The sequence below is a fragment of the Denticeps clupeoides genome, chromosome 7 (assembly GCF_900700375.1).
Source record: "Denticeps clupeoides chromosome 7, fDenClu1.1, whole genome shotgun sequence".
Classification (NCBI taxonomy): domain Eukaryota; kingdom Metazoa; phylum Chordata; class Actinopteri; order Clupeiformes; family Denticipitidae; genus Denticeps; species Denticeps clupeoides.
Window position 1 is genome coordinate 14,847,835 of NC_041713.1, and position 19,350 is coordinate 14,867,184.

The 19,350-nt window shown below is 47.6% G+C and overlaps 1 protein-coding gene across 3 annotated transcripts in view; it reads right to left on the bottom strand.

Moving 5' to 3' along the window:
* Positions 1-19,350, bottom strand: part of sdk1a (sidekick cell adhesion molecule 1a) — a 236,247-nt gene that overhangs the window by 88,401 nt on the left and 128,496 nt on the right. For all 3 annotated transcript variants that reach the window (XM_028985095.1, XM_028985093.1, XM_028985092.1), the window contains exon 6: positions 15,956-16,089. In XM_028985095.1, the coding sequence (XP_028840928.1) occupies positions 15,956-16,089 (134 nt within the window). The remainder of the gene's footprint in view (positions 1-15,955; positions 16,090-19,350) is intronic.

A 19,350-nucleotide genomic window follows, 5' to 3' on the forward strand; every position in this document is an offset into this window, starting at 1 on the left:
GCAACAGACCGCTATTTTTGTGGCACTATTATAAAGAAATTAACAGGAAAACGGGTGATTTTGATAATCTAGCATTCTGTATTTATTCTTAGCTTCTAGAGCTAGTGGTTTTTATAAAAACAAGTACAAGGACATTGCGAGACAAAAGAAGATGACTTTCCACCAGAGCCCCTGCAGTGGATTTTGGAGGATATTCCAACAACTGCAACAGCATTTCAGCAACCGCTAAAGTGGGCTTTAGGTGTAATTCTTCCCAGACTAATGAGAAACATTTATAAGAAATCGTAACCGGCACACCCGTACATAGGTCCTAAAGTTGGTGTGACACACAGAAGAAAACACTCAAATTAATTTGAAAACCCTATGATGCCGAAGCACTCATAGTAATTTCCTTTCGCACAGCGTGAAGGCCGAGTCAGCAGGGGAGTGGGGTGGGGGCAGCGGTGGACAGGAGATAGCATGCAGGACACATCTGAGCAGCAGGCCAGGCAATCTCACAGGGCTTAAATGTTACACTCCGTCTACTGCCATTTCCAGTGTCAGGGCCCCTTACTTCGCCTGACCCCACTGGGGAGATCATTACGGCCGTCCATCTCAGCAGGAAACGACTGGATTGGAGCTGTGCTGCGCTGGACCAGTGTGAGGCGTAATGCAGTTCGGATGCGGGGTTTTGGGGTTAATATGTCCACGGGTCTTTCCTGGCATTCACTTCTCCATGCCGACCTGGAAAATTGCTCACGCCTGACGAATGGAGGAGCATCCGAAGTGTGTATGGCAAACTAGGGGCAAGGTCACACGTGGCTTTTGAATAAATTTCTTGCGATATGAACTGAAGCCTCTGAAAGAAATGACTTCTTTTCAAAATGGACGGGTAATTTGTATAGAGGAGAGTTGTACAGAGGAGAAATTTACATTTACATTTACAGCATTTATCAGACGTCCTTATCCAGAGCGACTTACAATCAGTAGTTACAGGGACAGTCCCCCCTGGAGCAACTTAGGGTTAAGTGTCTTGCTCAGGGACACAATGGTAGTAAGTGGGATTTGAACCTGGGTTCATAGACGAGTGTCTTACCCACTAGGCTACTACCACCCTAGAACATCAAAGACAAATTTTTCAAATAACCACAGGTATCTACACTCTCTTGGAGCAATTAACAGTGTCACAAATCGCAGCATCTCCACAAAACTTTGGTAATTACAGCGCTCACGTACAAACATCTTATCTCTCACTCTGCTTACACTGGCAGGCATTTACAGAAAAGTGCAAAAACAGAGACAGAGCTGCTTTTGATGAGGGCGATCTTCAGATATCCCACACAGACCCACGCACATACACACGAGTGCCAGGAGTCCCCCTAAACGCTCTCTGTGTGGCTGATTTTTAAGTGTGTTCAATAAAACCGCTAATAAAACCCGGATCTTTGGAATAAATGCAAGGGATAGAATGCATGATGCCTTCCTCCCACACATCCAAAGCCTGGGCTTGTCCAGCGCCTGTCTTTTTCTTCCTGTCTCTCCTCAGCGGAATGGGGCCAGGAGGTCAGTGAACAGGCCGAGCGTCTTGCTATCAGGTTAACAGCCCAGCAGTGTGAGTCTGCTCCATGACACGTGAGCACCGAGCCAGTTAGGAAGGCGTAATCGCAAAAGAGGGGAATGGAATCAAGTGACTGAAAGTTAAAGTGTAAAACAATTACTTGATGCTAATGAGTAAGTAAAAGGAGCTGTCAAAGACAAATTAACTGCACATTTTGCAATTAATTAATCCTGATTAATCTTACAACTAAAGCTTGTTATAATGCATATATAAAACGATTACAGAGACAAGTGTGGGCAGGGGTCTCAGATGGGGAGATGATCTTTTTAAACTGAAACAATTTTTCTTTGCACCAAAAAATGCAGTTCACAGCACCGCGTTGTGCTATATGCGCCCGATTTCCACTGTCTGCGTGCTTGAAAAAAAGACATGTCCAGATGCCCGAGCGTCACAGACTTACCGCAACCACGTAGCACCCCGCCTTCAAGCGCCTTGGCAGCTTGAAAAATTCTAATTTTGCTAATGGTGCATTAACTTTTTAGAATTTGTCTCTTTGATTCTGTACAATTCAGAAAAAACATTTTACATTAGGTTATGATCAGCCTTATGGTCTCAAAACATAAGTCACTAGCCACTAAAAAATCGAATTGAACTTAATGACCTGTCATTTGCCCTGACTGAGAATTGTGTGTGTCTGTGTGACAGTGGAAAGTGTGAGTGGGAAGGAATGGTGAGTAGGAAACAGGAAGGCTGTACAGTTACTGGCCCTGCTGGACTTCCTGCATAACTGCTGACTACACAGCCACCCCCTCCCAGTGGGGAATGGCCGAAGGTAAAACACACACACACACACACACACACACACACACACACACACACACACACACACACACAGAGAATCCTCTGATCGTCCTACAACTATACAAGTAGAGAGAGCGAGGGAAAAAACTTTTTATGACCACACAGGAAAACAGACAGCGTTCCCCTGAATGCGATACTTGTGTCCCATCAGGCCTTTTCACAGGCATTTAAACGGACTTGATGGAGCGGAAGGAAATCTTTGCTCTGTCATACAGTCGCCAGATTCCTTACAGCTGACAGGCTTTCCAAACTTCCCATTTAATGTGCATCATAGTCATTATTGTATGCAAAAAACAGTCCTAGTTTTTCGGTTGCTATGAATGTTTTTTTACGCTACTGAGCGAAAATATTCATCCGTCCGCGTTACCTAAAGTGCTCAATTTTAACAAATTATGGTAGCACGTGTTTCCACGTGCTGTGCTAATTTTTCACTTTTCAGAAATGCTTCCAGTTAACAAACGCAAAGAAGAAAACGGCACATTCATTTTCCATTAGCATCTCTGAGCCGCTGGACCGGTTCACCAAAAAAACAAAACAAAATGTGAGCCCATCCAGCAAGTCCATTTTCGGAGTCATCAGTGACTTTTACTGTAGCGCTAGTCCGGGGCTGGAACTGAATAGCGAATACCAATAATATTACAGTAAGTGCTCCTTTATTGCCATTGCATTAACATCCATTGTTCAGATAGCATTACGAAATGGCTCTGGGCAATTTGATTGTCTGGTAATTCAGACAGACACGTGCCATGGGGACCGCAGGTGTCATCGACTGAATACAAAGTGGAAATGATAAACGTGTGCAGGGCGTCCTGGGTCCCTCAGCTTCATCTAATGCATCCATTTGTTCTAAAAGTTTGCTTTGTGAAAGTGTGTGAGTGTGTTTGCGTTATCTGCCAAAGAGCATCACTTTAGAACTTGTCAACAGGAAGTTTGGTCCTGCTTATTAAGTCTTAAGATTAAAAGATAAAAAAATAAACAACTGGTGCTCACTGCGGGCCCTAATGTGCTTCATTTCCAATCATTGTCAATTACTTACATACTTCATGCCACACTTTACGCATAATTCCCCTTATTAATGACTCTCCACTTGTCACGACTACGGACTTACGGGGGAAGGAAGCGCAGAGGTCTGACATTCTGGGAAGGGGTTTTTATTAATAAACAAACACTAAACACAAATAAAGACGGGCGCAGTGGCCGAAAACTATTTAACTTAAACAAAGAACGTAAACTAACCCGTAGGCGTGTGGCGATTGCCAGAACTCAAAACACATAAAACTAAACCAGGTCAAGTTCGTGCAGAGAGTTCACGAAAATGCCAGAGACCCCGAAAGGGCGGAAACTTCCGGCATTTATGGGGCGTCAGGATTTGAGTCAGGTGTGGAGCCCAGCTGCAGGCAATCCTGACAGAGCCCCCCCTCCAAGGGCTACGTCCTCGGAGCCCCAACAGTACCATCAGTGGAGGCGGCGGGGCGGACGGCGGCAACCTCAGGGCTCCTGCCCTGCTGTATCCTCCCCTTGGAGGACCCGGTCCCTCGGGCTGGCTCCCCGGCGTGGTCAGGCGTGGCGGCCCCGGTCCCTCGGGCTGGCTCCCCGGCGTGGTCAGGCGTGGCGGCCCCGGTCCCTCGGGCTGGCTCCCCGGCGTGGTCAGGCGTGGCGGCCCAGGACCCTCGGCCTGGCTCCCCGGCGTGGTCCCGCTTGGCGGCCCCGGACCCTCGGCCTGGCTCCCCGGCGTGGTCCCGCTTGGCGGCCCCGGACCCTCGGCCTGGCTCCCCGGCGTGGTCCCGCTTGGCGGCCCCGGACCCTCGGCCTGGCTCCCCGGCGTGGTCCCGCTTGGCGGCCCCGGACCCTCGGCCTGGCTCCCCGGCGTGGTCCCGCATGGCGGCCCCGGACCCTCGGCCTGGCTCCCCGGCGTGGTCCCGCTTGGCGGCCCCGGACTCCCGTACCTGCACACAATAATCAGGGCCGATCCATCTGGGTACGTGTGGGCCCTGTCTCCACATGTCCCCTCTGACACATCTTGTGTCACCCCCTGCACCGCGCAGGGAGATTGTCCCAGAGCCTCCGGCGACTGTTCCAGGCACCCCAGGCTGGTGCCTTCTGGGACTATGCAGCCCCTCTCGCTGCCCGGCCCTGGTGCCAAGGGGGGGGCATTGCCAGACCATCCGGCTAGCCCCTTCTGCGTCCGTTGGGACAAGCAGGCCCTCTTCCTGCCTGTCCCAGCTGGGTCCTCATGCCTACCCGGGGGCTCTATGGCGCTCCACCCCTCTGGAGGCAGACGCAGGCCCATGCCTGGCCCGCCCTCCTCACTGGCTACCGGAGGACCCAGCTCCATCGCTTCCCCACCTACCCTCCCCTCAGGAGGAGTCCCCAACCCGAACTGCACCCCCCCAAAAAATTCTTTGGGGGAGCACCCCCCCCGGCTGGACTTAGGGGTACCTTGGGGCTTGTCCACCTCACCTTGGACCAGCACATTCGGGTCAGGAACCTCCTCCCTGGGGTTCGGCTCCGCGGCTGGGTCGCCATCTGGTGGACACAAAGAGGGGAAGTGGGGGCGACATACGGACACATATGCCACGCACACACACACAGACAGAGACAGACAGAAGAGAGGGTCGTCTAGTTCCCTCTCTGAGCACTCCGGGACCTCCTCAGGGGGCACAGCCAGGATCTCGGGAGGCGCGACCTTCTCGTCACCCGCCAGTGCTTGGTCTTCTTGCCCCGGATCCTGACTGGCGCTGGATGTGGTGGAGGGGCAGAGTTCGATCCCTGGCTCTGGCCGATCAAACTCCGCCCTCAGTCTCTGCTGGAAGTCCCGAAAACTGCTGTCTGTCTCTCCCTGCTGCCAGAGGGCTGCGCTCCAGCCCCATGCTGACCCAAGCAGACACGAGAGGATGGTGGTGGTCTTATCAGTGTCTGCTGCCCCACTGAAGGGTCCCGGGACAATTGGGCTGTCCCACACGGGGCTGGGCACGTCGCTGGAGATGGTGGTAGGTGTGTGGTGTGGAGGGGGGTGGACGTCTTCTCCAGCAGGTGTGGGCGCTGGTGCTGCGCTGCCATTTCGCTGGGGAACGTCCGGGCAGAGGGAAGGCGGGTCGGCGACTGGAGCAGGAATGGAGGATTCCCTACGAGGCAGTCCCGGCAGCGCAGTTGCTGGCTGGCGACCTCCCGTCGCCCTCTTCCACCAGCTTTCCTCACACTGCTGGGAGGGACGTGGGTCTCCACGGACCTCGTGACGATCCTGGATGGGCGCGATGGGCGGAGCCATCCCGGCACCGACTGCCCAAACGGCGTCATCCTGGTCGTCGTCCGTGTCCACCTCGTACCCCCGGAAGTCACATGGGTCATCACGGACGCCGCGATGATCTCGGACGCGCACGCTGGGCGGAGCCATCCCGGCAACGACCGCCCACCGAAAATCCACGTCATCATCGCTTTCGTCATCCGTGTCCTCCCACCGGTGACTCCAAGGGTCGTCCACCCTGCGGACATCCTGGACCCATGGCGCGATAAGCTCCCATGGGCAGTACTCTGGCCATTCGGGCTGGAGGCTGCCCACCTCCTCGCTGGAGGAACGCCGCCGTTGTTGCTGCTTCTCACCCCCCTGGAAGTGACGTGGGTCCCCACGGACCTTGCGACGATCGCAGACTGGCGCGATGGGCGGAGCCCAACTCTCGTCTCCCGTGCTCTCGTCGTCGTCCGTGTCGTCCCAGTCCACGGGGAGACTTGCCAGCAAAGCGCAGAGTTCTTGGCTCGACATGCCGAAGATCGTGGGGGTCGCATCTTCTGCGCTCGCTGCCCACGTCACTTCCTCGCTGCTGCCGACGCCAACGTCCTCGCTCCGCCCACTCACCCGCCGACGTCGTCGCTTCCGGGTTTCGGAACGGGCCGGGTTTTCGTCGCTTCCGGGTTTTCGGAACACCAGAACGGGCGGCGCGTCTCTCCCCTGGCGTCCGCGTTCGCCGCGCCGGGCTGCGTCCTTCGCGGCGTTTCTTCTCCTCTGCTTTCTACCTCTGCGCTTTTGGGTGGGTCTCTGGCATTCTGTCACGACTACGGACTTACGGGGGAAGGAAGCGCAGAGGTCTGACATTCTGGGAAGGGGTTTTTATTAATAAACAAACACTAAACACAAATAAAGACGGGCGCAGTGGCCGAAAACTATTTAACTTAAACAAAGAACGTAAACTAACCCGTAGGCGTGTGGCGATTGCCAGAACTCAAAACACATAAAACTAAACCAGGTCAAGTTCGTGCAGAGAGTTCACGAAAATGCCAGAGACCCCGAAAGGGCGGAAACTTCCGGCATTTATGGGGCGTCAGGATTTGAGTCAGGTGTGGAGCCCAGCTGCAGGCAATCCTGACACCACTAAAGAAACACAGAGACCTGCCTTCCACATTAGGGCTCTAAATTAAGCAAGCGTCTCTTAGGGCTGGTGGCATTGCATTACATAATATTGTATCACAACACAGTTTAAAGGAAATTGAAATATGTGTCAGGACCCCAAAGAAGGGGAGGACCAGGTGCAGAAAATAATTTTATTGTAATGAAGGACAAACAAACACATAGGGCTGTCAGGAGCCGGTCCGGAAGGGGCTACCCTGGATCCGGGGTTCGACCGGAGTTGTATTGGTCCTGTGTTATTATGTGTCTGCCTGTATAAAGCTGCCCAGTTAATTTCTGTTTGCTGTCAGGTGGTTGGTTTCCCATGTTGTGTGCACTATGTAATAAACCCGTCTAGTGACGTCGAGTGTCCTTGCCATGTCCAGCCATGGTGACAGAATGACCCGACCAGTTCTGGATGCAGCCAGTTCAGTGGGGCGCCTGCGGACAGCGGATAGGGTGCCGGTCCCCCATGGATGGACTGTGCTTTGGCTTGGGCTGTCGTCGCAGGACAGCCTCCACTCGTCCATATGGAATCCCCCTCCCCCTTCACGAGTTGTTCTGGGTGGCACACACACTTCATGTACAACTAGACACTTCCAGAGTCACACTTGTGGCCGAGGGCCACTCAGCGTCTCCCTGACGGCCTTGCCAGCTCACTGAGCAGACACAGTAATGCAGGCACCCCACTGGATAGGGGTCAGCCCACTGACCACGCACACAATATACACTGAACAACACCACCGCCACCACATACTCACACCATGCTGGCACACACTGACGGACAGTTTTGCAATACCGGACCCAGAACACTGGTCCAGGTACTGCTATAATGGAGGCAAACCAGGGAAATGAGGAAGGGGCGGGGCCTGCACTTAGAGCACCGGTAATGCGAATGCTGGACGCTGTGGAGGATCGTTACAAATCATGTGTAACTAAAGAAAAATAAAAGGCCCTTTGTGGTGGATATTTTCAAACAAATTGTCACTTGATTAATCATATAGAAATTGTCCCTTATCGAGCTGTGACCAACAAATTTTCTTGCATCACATGCCCTCATAATATAAGAATAGATTTTTTCCCCCCATGAATATACAGAAAAGAAAAATTCATTCAATCCAAATAATTTGTTCTATAATAATTGTTGCCTCTTTGTCTGGTTCAAAACTAAGGGCTGTTAGTTGGTGCACCAATCTGATTCCTTCAATCAAAGTACTGATAAAAATTCTAAATGTCAAAAATCAATTTTCACAACAATACATGATAATGAATTATTGCAAAAAAAAAAAAAAAAGGTGGAAGTGCATAAACCAGACTGTCTATGGCATGCATGCAAAACATACACTAGGCTGTGTGAGAAATCTGAGCAGTGTTATGGATAAACCGGCTTCTATGATAACAGGTTTTTTTCAGATGTTTTGTCTTGATTTGTATCTCTCAGACAATGTGTCAAGGCCAACGTCTGTTGTAAGTAAATGACAGACTGAAATTATCATGTGACAACAATCCACGTGTTTTTTTTGTAAGAGAACATAATCAAGTGCTGAAATATACAGATGTGACCAGATGAAAATATTTCAACGCATACAGTACCATGAGAATCCAATTGTTTGAGCCATAAGATTTGGAGCAAAGAATACAGCTGATGTGAGACTCCTCAGATGCGAGGTTTCATACTGAATACTAGCTGTTCATTACATAAAATGTCTTTGAGTAGGGGTGAACAGTTGAAGCTGATAACGGGAAGATCTAGGTTGGTGACGGCAAGCGTTATTGTACGGAGAGAAGGTTGAGGTTCAGTTTCTCACCTCAGTCCCACCCCTCTCCCAGCTCTCTGAGTCCCCGTCGGCATGCGGCAAAACTTTAATCCCTCCCGCAGCCAGAAAAGTTGGCACAGACTGTTAGATGTGGCAAAGCCAGAGCAGGAGCTCAGAGAAAGTTCGGGTTTTAGATGGAGAGGGTGCAGGATGTGGTGGGTGTTTATTTTTACATTACAATCAGGAGGCTTTTTGGATTTTCTTTAAATATTTGAGGCACATATTTCACAAAATATGTTGACTCCCCTGCTGCCTTTGTAGTGGTGAGAAGGCACCAGGACTACATTCCCCCTGTAAATAAACTACGACTCTGTCCTGACCCAGTTACCAGTTAACTTTTTCTAAAGGTTTAATATCGCTGGCTTTTTTTACCTTTATAAAACTACTACCTGGGTATTTTTAATTAAAATTCAAATCAGAATGTGTCACATCAAAGTGTGGCCACGCACCAGGCATTTCATGAATCTCAGGCGGCACCGCCTGAACAGTAATGCTTGCATTCCCAAAATACGCAGCATATCTGCTACCGGCACACTCACAATTGCTCAGTAATTGATACCATGTATTTCACGAGTCCCGTATAAAATAATGATGGTGTTTGCAGCAGCTGCCAGAGTAATGTAGTAGATTTAATCGTGTTTACTCTTGTCAGTTCTCTCTGGCAAATGACGCTCTGTCAGGAAAAGCGGAAATGTCTCGTGCCAGCCGCTCTGTAATGTGGTGCTGGGGTTGAATCCAGCGCTTCCTGAGCTCAGGTCAGCCAAAGATGACGACATTGACCGCAGAGCAGCTATGTCACTCTAGTGAGGGCTCCAGTGCAATGGTAAATAACACGAGCATGGCAAACTGAACACTTTCTATAAATACTGTGTTTAAGTAATTGTCTCATCTCATATGCCACTGGGCTAAATTAGAGAATCTTAAATAGGCTGAAATCAATAGCCCTATCAGTGAAGCAACTTGGAAAGAAAGAAAATCGTTTAATTCAATTCAGTATTTCACAAAATTAAAGACAGAGGCCCTTTCTCAGGGAGTGCTAAGGGTGTCTGAGCAGTCGTCATTTGAAGTGTGGGGTTTTAAAGCAGATTTCTCCACAGCAGACTATGAAAATAAAGATGGTGTTGGCTGAATAATGGTAGTAAAAGAAGACCAACAAAGAGATGAGGATTGTCGAGATAAGGCCCTCATTATTTGGTCGTGGTAATTGACTGTGTTATCATCTTAAAAGGTTGAGAGCTCCGCCAAATCTATAAACATCTACTATCTCGAGAGCTGACAGACAGCTTTTTATTTATCTGTCAAGGGTGCTCAGAAGACCCGGGGTCTGTGGGGTCTTGTCGATGTTAACGAGAAGAAGAGGAGGATCCTTCACCCGCGTTGCACATCCACCTACAAATCGCCCGCTGTCTCTTCTTATCAATCTCTGTTAAAATTACAGATGACACGTTATCAAATCTTAGCTATTACAAACTTAACACAATCTCCAGAGGGACCTATTTGTTTAAGATATAAGCAATTAAAGGCAGCGATGAGTGTCAGGGCCGGAAAAACCCTCGGCGTTATGCCGCAGCTAATTTCATAGGCCTGATGGAAATCAAATGGAGAGGAGGCCAAGGACAAATCCAGCTGGGAGATGAGCGGTAATAACAATAACACTCGAAAATGAGAGCGGGTGGGGGTACAGGTTGAGAAACGGGGGGAAAAAACGAGCACATTCTTTAATCATCTTCCATCCCTTGGGCCAGCTTTAGGCACAGGAACCCGGCTTTTGTTTGAATGTAATCTGCCAGCAGGAAGAGCATAATAAAAATTTATGGTGATGTTCATTAAATCTTAACGATGCACTCCTCAAAAATATTTCCACCTGCTGTACATGTCTTCTACCCCTCGCCCCCCCTCCAGCGGTCCAGATGGTCCCAAAGCTGGAGTCCCGTGTCGTGTCAATATGGACCAAGACCTTCACGGCCAGAAATGCCCTTCCTGAACTGTACTGAATGAGGTGACCATGCTGGGTTTTTTTTGTTATTTTTTAAACCTGCATAATAGTTACTGGGGAAGGTGGGTGGACTGGCCCAAAAAAATAGGTGCAAGTTTACCACCTGAGCAAGGCCAAAATATCTTTAAAGCAATTGTCTGCATTCATAAATGCAGACTGGAGTAAGACGCTCCTTGCAGAACCGTGGGGAGTTGGTTACTAAGTGTGGGATGTCTCTTGCCTTACAGGCGATCCATTATTTTTGAATCAATATTCCCATATGCATGGCTGATCGGTTTGTGTTTTTTCATCTCGTCCAGTGGATGGACTCATTTGAAAGGCACGGGAACAGCATTAACATTTTCATACGTGGGGATGGCTGCCGTAACATCTGGAGGAGAGAGGCATGAATCTTTCATGCATGGCCAAAATCCCATCTTTGCTTTGTGATTTAAATGTAATATAGCTCTAATATATAATCATACAAGTAAGCAAAGCCCATTGACCTGATTTGATGGGGTCTGAGTTGCCAATTCAATGCAAAAATAAATAAAACTCAGGCGCTACACACCACCAAGAAAACAACAGGTGTACTATTAAGAAAGATTTTATCTAGTGCTGCAATTTTGACAGTCAAAAGAGATCGATTTTTCAAAATCGATTTTTTGGAGCAAGTGTTCTTCATTAACAGATCAACCACAATATTAAAACCACCAAAAGATGACAATGTAATTTGACTACAGTCGAAACACCTCCAAAATACCAGGTCTTCTGGTAGCAGATAAAACCAGTAACAGCTAACTGGGAATGCAGTCTAGTCACTCTGTTCTGATCCCACGGAAATCAACAGAATAAAAGTTCTTGTCTGGTAGATACACTGTGTGACACTTAATCAAAGTGACCCATGTCAACCCCTATTCAACATGGGGACTTCCTACAGTGGCATGTGAGCATAACAACTTGGAGGTGGAATTGATATTAGAGGTTGTGGAGCGGCTTGGTTTGTGTGTTTGTGTACTTGCTAAATAAATTTCTGCAGGATGCACGTAAACCAATGCAAATATGCCAGTGGAAGCATTGTAAAGCTCTGGCCAATGTTGCATCACCGCCTGGTATCGAAACACCACCGCCTACAACCACAAAACTCTGCAGAGAGTAGTGTGGTGCTCTGAAAAGATCATCGGAGGCGAGATTCCCTCCCTACAGGACATCTAGACCACGCGGTGCCGAAGGAAAACAGGGAAAATCATCAAAGACCCTAGTCACCCCAGTCAAACCTGTTCAAACTGCTACCATCAGGCAGACACTACTGCAGCATCCAGTGCTGTACCAGGAGACTGTAGGACAGTTTCTTCGATCAGATCATGAGACTGTTGAACTTTGACCACAGACCAGCACCACACTCATATCCACCCACAATTTGTAATGGTTTTTTTTTTACATTTTATGTATAAAATGTCATGTATATTATGAATTGCATTTACATTTACAGCATTTATCAGATGCCCTTATCCAGAGCGATTTACAATCAGTAGTTACAGGGAGAGACCCCCCCTGGAGCAAGTGTCTTGCTCAGGGACACAATGGTAAGTGGGATTTGAACCTGGGTCTTCTACACATGCGCATACAATTGATTTATTTATTTACATATGTTTATTGTTTTATAACCCACTGCTGTGTGAGAATGTACTGTGAATTGGTGTCATAAAAGTGAATTGATTTGATCGGATTTATCCAAAAAAATGACCACATACACATCTTCCCATTCCCTGATGGCAGCAGAATAATGTGCCCTGCCACAAGGTTCACTAATGGTTTGAGGAACAAAAAAAAAGAAATGTTTTAATGTTTTGGCTGACTGGTGTAAACGTGAATGGTTTCACTCTTTTGATCACTAAATTATTACAATTAAAAAAAGAAGACGAAAACCATCAGAAAACTGTCACATCTGAAGCAAATAAAGATGTGGACATGTCCTCTGCAGTGCCAGCCCTGCTTTAAAATGGTGGATGATTATTTCGGCTGAGTGAGATGAAACAGAACCACGCGCACGGTTGCTTCTAAATGAGATCATTAGTAACGGCAAATAATGACTGAGCTGGTCAGTCGAAGCCTATTTCCTTTCAAATAAATCAGGCCCACACTGAAGGCTAAGCCACACCGTCATGCCAGAGAATCCCCTGGCCAAGATGCATTTGAATAAATGGACCCAATCAAGAGGCGCGAATCTCTACGTTTACAAGACAATATGGTCCAATACATCACCCAACCCTGCGAACACCCAAACATCTCTTTTGACAACCCCGTCTGGCAGTCCCATAGTGGAACAGAACCAGAAATCTCATTAAAAAAACGTATATATCTTCACGCTGCGCCGCACTCCGACCCTTTTGAGTCCTATCAACTTATCAGTCTTAATCAAAAGAATCCTTGGCAACCTTACCTAACTGGGATGACCTTTCCAAAGAGCGTTGTGAGTGGTAATGGATCTGGACCCGCTCTGAGCCCGGGGGACGCAGCACCAAATAGGATCTATGTCACACCTGACAAAGCGGCTCTGAGGGCTAACAATAACTCACGCGCGATTGGAGAGTAGATCACCTTCAGGAAAGTTGTGAGACAAGAAAGTGGCTGCTGGTTGACTCGAGGAGTACAAGAGGGCTCGACAGGGAGAAGCCTCAGGAATAGCAATGGCTCGCCGCTGACTGATGGCCTGTGACACCTTTCGTGGGGTGACATGACATGGCGGCCACTTGAAATAGCTATTTTTGATGCCGCTGTTTACATCATGTCCATCTCTGACAAGAGCCAGTGCTGCGGTGTCTGGCTGGAGGACTAATGGCCGATCCGATGCGGGAAGGATGTGTCATTAGCGAAATATCGAGTTTGCCCGGATGAGACCTGTGTTCGTGCTTCTGTAATGAAAAGACCGGGGAGACTTTGCACAGCGGCCCAAATCTGTGGTCAGCACAATTATACCCGTAATGCCATGGGAATTTCAGTTCGGTAGCGAAATTAATCAAGCCGGAGAGTCATTCCTGCTGAGAAAAAAATCCCAAAGTAAACTCAATATTGCATGTACACATTACACTCACTCACACACGCTCAAGGAGAAAGTCATTAAGATTAGCAACGGCTCCACAGCATCTGTATTCTCTCTGTACAACTCAATCATTTCATTTGACTTGATGAAATGCACGTGGTCACAAAAGGCAAAAAAAATTAAACTACCTTTAAATGTTCCTTCCTTAAACAATGATATGTCAAATGAACCCATACAGAGATTAAAGCTTAAAATCTCTGCTTTTACTCTAAATGCATTTCATGCTCACATGCTATCATATTTTAACTTCATCACTGTAAAGCCAGCCCCCTGAGTGTCAAAAAGACTAGAGCTGAGGCCTAATAGACCACATTTCCGATTTGTTTTATTTATGAGTTATCTAACACTGACAAGCCGCTGTGCTGCTCCCAGAACTTCACCGGGCACCCGTTTTGCCCTGGGCGTGCCAACCGGCAACAGCTGTATGTACATAAGCTAGAGGAGGGTGTGTGGCAAGACACAGGCAATAACATCATCTAAACAGGCAGAGACTCTCAAGAGCACCTGCCAAAACATAAAAAGGGGGAGGATGGGATGTGAAAAACAGCCAAGTGCATCCAAGTCCAAGTATGCCACTGGAACAAACAGCTGCTCTGTCATTCCTGGCGTGCCAACGTCCCCTGATGAAAAAAATAAAGCCACCAGCCTATGAGGAGAGACCTTTGGACAGACTTCTGATCTGCCTGTGCCTGAGGCTCAGTAATGTATTTGGCAATATAAGAGCAGAAAAGGGCAGAGAAACATAAGAGGAGCGTAATTTAGCTTTGAGGGGGACTATTAGGAGTGTAATGAGTCACAAAATTCACAATTCAGTTCATGCAGTGATGTCTTTAGTTTTATTCAGCTGAAATACTGCCCAACAATTATGATGTTCCTAGCAGTGCAAAGGCAAAGCAGCACGGTGGCATGTTGGTTAGCGATGTGGCCTCACACCTCCAAAGGTTGTGAGTTTGAACAGCTCGGACCTTGTGTGCGTGGAGTTTGCATGCTCTCCCCCTGTTGATGCGGGTTTCCTTGGGGTTCTCCAATTTCCTCCCCTCATCCAAAGGCATGTACACTAGGTGAATTGGCTCTAAATTGATGACTTGTGTGAGTGTGTAAGTAAATGCTGTGTGTCCGGGGATGGGTTACTGCAGCTCCAACCCCCAGCTGTAACAAGAGTAAACACTTAATGATAGTAAGTGAGTGAGTGAGTGAGTGAGTGAGTATTGCATGAAGTGTCTTCCATTTGAATAGTGACATACAGTACATTCCCTGTTTATACCCATTATTGCTCAGTCTGAATGTGCTGTTGTCCTGTTTGTGTTGAATGTTGCAGCAGAACATTCTTTCATCTCCATGCATTGAGTGCTTCACAGTGGATGCCTGAGGTGACCTGAACACAACATCTTGTGATACCGCTGCAGAATATCATGGAACTAACTCTTCCACTGGTTTATATCTCAATCAGAACAAAACCACTCATGTAAACACCTCAGGCTGTTCCAATCAAGCTCACTTCAAATTGACGTTTTTGTCGGACATGAAGAATTGTAATGAACCTATGTTGGTTCATGATCTGTGCAGGCTGCTCAGGGTCAGCGCATGCACAGAATCTACTCTCATTCTGCCTCTATGGTGGATCCATTCCAGATATTTCTGGTGCACCAGTGAGCAGTTGGCGGATCGGGCAAATGGTACTGACACCAGGCTATGGAGGCTGACATAAAACTAGTAAAAAGCAATTAACTAAATACATTTACGGCATTTATCAGACGCCCTTATCCAGAGTGACTTACAATCAGTAGTTACAGTGACAGTCCCCCCCCGAGCAACTTAGGGTTAAGTGTCTTGCTCAGGGACACAATGGTAGTAAGTGGGATTTTAACCTGGGTCTTCTGGTTCATAGGCGAGTGTGTTACCCACTAGGCTACTACCACCCGAAGTGAATGCCACTAAGTGAATGCCACTCGTGTTTATGTTCAAGTCAAAAAAGCTCAATAAGGCATGTAAGTGTTTTTTTTTTAAACTGCTGATTAATTAGCATTCTTATTTATTTTAGAAATGGCAAATCTTTTCCATCTTTTGTTTTTTCTTCAACGTTGAATGATTTCATATTTTTTCCAGCACTTGTTGAGGGAAACATATGCCATTGATTTACAACAATTTTATTACATTTTGTGGGGCAAGAATGTTCAGCTATAATTTTTTTACCATATCTGTTATTTTATTATATGTTTTTTAGGTAAAATAAACTGGGAGGAGACGGTGATTATTATAAGAGACATACACTTTTGCTCACCTGCCACATTGAGGTAAATGGATGGGCTTGTCTTGTTCTCGCCGTTCCTCTCATTCACTGCCTGGACGTAGTACTTGCCCGTGTCGGCTGCCGCCGTTGCCAGAACCACCAGCTGGTTGTCCAGAGTTATGGCACTATGAGGACAGAAAAGAAACCCAGAATAAATCACAGCAAGAACAATGAATGCAGTTCTCTCTCTCTCTCTCTCTCTTTAATTTAGGATACAGCTGATCTCTCAATTTGACACTGGCGTGCAATCAATGAGGCGATGGAATCATGGTGTTTTGTTTGTTCGTGCCCACAGGCATCTCTCCAAACAGACAAAACTGCGGCTCATCCAGGGACGTGGCCGTCTGCACATAACCTGGAGCTAAAATCTGAGGAGGAAAGCAAACCCAGAATCCAGCAGCGTTATGTAAATGTCAGCCCAGGGATTTAAAAGGTTGAAGGTTTAGTGTCATAAGGAAACTTCTAATATAACAATGGGTTTCTAGAATGAAGCTTTTAAGCATGAGTTCAATTATTTTCTGAAATAAAAAGGGCAAATATCAGCCGCCCTCAACGGAAACCATAACAACGCTATTCTTTTTTTCCCCAAAACATAGCCCAGAGTGAGCATGAGATCGTTCTTCTGAGTAAATTACCATCTCAAGTCTGTGGATCATCACATCACAGCACTTTTGGCTGCTTTGATTCCCCACCCCTTCAAGAGGGCTCAATAGGATTGTTTTGCCTCGTCGTCTGTTTTTTTTTTTTTTTTTTTTAACTTCCCAAGATCAAAAAGCACAAGCCATGCGTAACTCCCACAACAAGACAGGATTTTCACTCAGAGTCTTCCCTTTCAGTCTCCTCTTCATTAATTAATGACATATTAATAACATCCTCAATTACCCAGCACAATATGATTTTATAAAGCTATTTTTAAAAGCAAGATGCAAGAAATGTGCTTCATTCTGTCTATGAATTGAGCACAAGGGCATGCTCATCTACTGCTTCCAAGAGGGACCTTCAGATCTTCAGCTGGTGACGAGATGAGATGAGACGAGCAAGGCCGATGAGTCCTAGAAGACACAAAACGCCAACAAGCAATTTGCCGGCACCTTTTTTTCGTAGGCGAAAAACAATGCGGAGATCCTTGTAATTAGCGTGCACTTCAAGTCTGCTCCAGCATGTCGTTTTTTTTCTTCCGTTCCGTGATTAAGCGAGGATTAACTTCAAAGGGATCCATCAAAGGCCCGGGGCGGTGGAGGGAGCTGCAGTTGAAGAATGGAGGCTGACGGATGCTGATGAGGATGCATTACTCCGCTGTTTGCACTCTGACACCTGGCTGGAAATCCAGTCTGGAGACGGGCGGATGGCCCACGTCTGGGAAAATAAAGGTACCCTTCACAGATGTCACCAGCAGCTCTGAAAGGTCAGTGGGACCCGCCTTGATGGACTTTTAATTAATAAATATGCACGGGCCAAAACGGCTTGGCCACATTTTGCAGCCTTTTGGATAATTGATGCATATATAAACAGCTCACCTCCGCCATGATTTAAAGAGCCTAAAAGGCCTGCCGTTGGCTCTGCGGCATCTCCTGTACCACTGCCAGCCCAGGCTTTTGGTAGTAATAACACCAGACAGAAGGTAGCATTTACCTGCTTCTGCTGAGGAGGCAATCAATGCGACCTGTGTATAAAGCGATTTTATGATTAGTTGCGCTGGTCGGGATTCTATTACAATCCTCTCGATGAATGCGCCCTGGCTGGGGTTTCAGTAAACAAAGCGCAGCGGGAGAGATAATGGCGGAAAGCCCCTCCACCCACCGCTTTTACTGCCCCTTGGGACCGAGCGGGCCCTTTGATTCCCACCCAAGAGTTGTTACATGTGCTGCTGGGAGACCACATGAAATGTTAATCCACTTACTGAGAGATCGGGCAATCGGAATATTCAAAGGGACAACGTGGGGGGGCCAAAGGGCCAGCATCCCTGCTCGCATAAAAACGGCAAGGTCCCGCTGTGATGTATGAGCGGTAATGGCGCCTCGATGGGAAACACATCATTATTTTAATTATACCACATTCTGACATTAAAAGGCGGGCAATCGGTATTTTGGAGTCTGTTTCCAAATAAATAAATAAATAAATAAATAAATCGAAGTAAACCTTGTGTTTGTCACAATCAGGTCCGAAAAGGGGTCACTGTTGTCATGTGAAATGTTCCCTAATCGTTTTCACCAGTGTAAAATGTATAAAGCGGCCCTATTCGTTTCTGTTCGCTTTCAGGTCTTTAAAGTTATTTTCCATGTTCACCAGTGTCAACGTCTCGGATGTCTCCCCTGTCTTGTGCTTCACCATTAAACCCCGGTTTAGTGATGTCAGGTGATTGCGTCCTTCATTCCTCGTCTTCTCGTCACTCTTCGTCCTCCTCTCCGTACACCCGCCTCGTAATGCCCGCATGGTCGTGACAGTGTTCCAGAAGAGAGATGCCGTTGTCTCAAAAAATGCTTAATCGAGACATCAACATCTATGCTACTTTAGAAGGTGTTGCTGGAACGGCAATTTTTATGCGTTTGATTACCAGGAGCAGTTCCGTTCGGTGACATTATGTATTATGAATGTCTAATGCCCGTGAAATGTGAGACAGTGGCTGTGGGGATATTACATTGATCAACAATGCTCGGCGTACCTGCTTCTAGGAATCTCTGGCTTCTGAGAATATTTGTTTTCGTTTGGCCACCGTGAATTACGCCGACTCAATATAGGCCTGGCGGCCCGAGATGTATGACAAAGTAATTAAAATGTCAGCGACTGCTCTTGCGTCGTGGTTCTTTTTTGATTTATGATGCTTGCCAGAGCCCTATTCTTACAGGGAGGTGCGAAGAAAGGCCAAAGTTGCCCATGTGCTTTGGTGGTAGGGCGGGGGGGGGAATCCCCCCTGGTCATGTGTGGCAGGGCTCACAAATGACAGGAAGTCGCATACAAGGGGATTCTCAGCTCTTAAGGCTCCCAAATCGTGTCAGCATTTAGTCACGGAAGACAGGTCTGAGCCTCGGAGAGAATGAACTTCCCACTAGGCGCCGGGGTGAAGGTGTCTCCATGGTGATTGCGGGTGAGACGGAGGCGGTGGAATTTGTCCTGAGGTGCCGGCAGCTGTTGGGAGTGACACATCCACTTCCTTTCTCTTTTTTTTTTTTAACCCTACCCATGTAGCCTCTGGGATCAAACTATCAAATAGTGGAGGGGGAGAAGTGAGTGAAATCAGGTCAGCGTAAATTACTCTGCATGTCTCAAATCTTTTTTCGCCTGTGGGCATCGGCGCGTGGCGCTGTCACGGTGGCGAGAAGGCATTCCTTCTCCGAGTCTTTCAACACACAGGTGCTGGGGTGAGGCCGGAGCGGTTTCTGCCACGG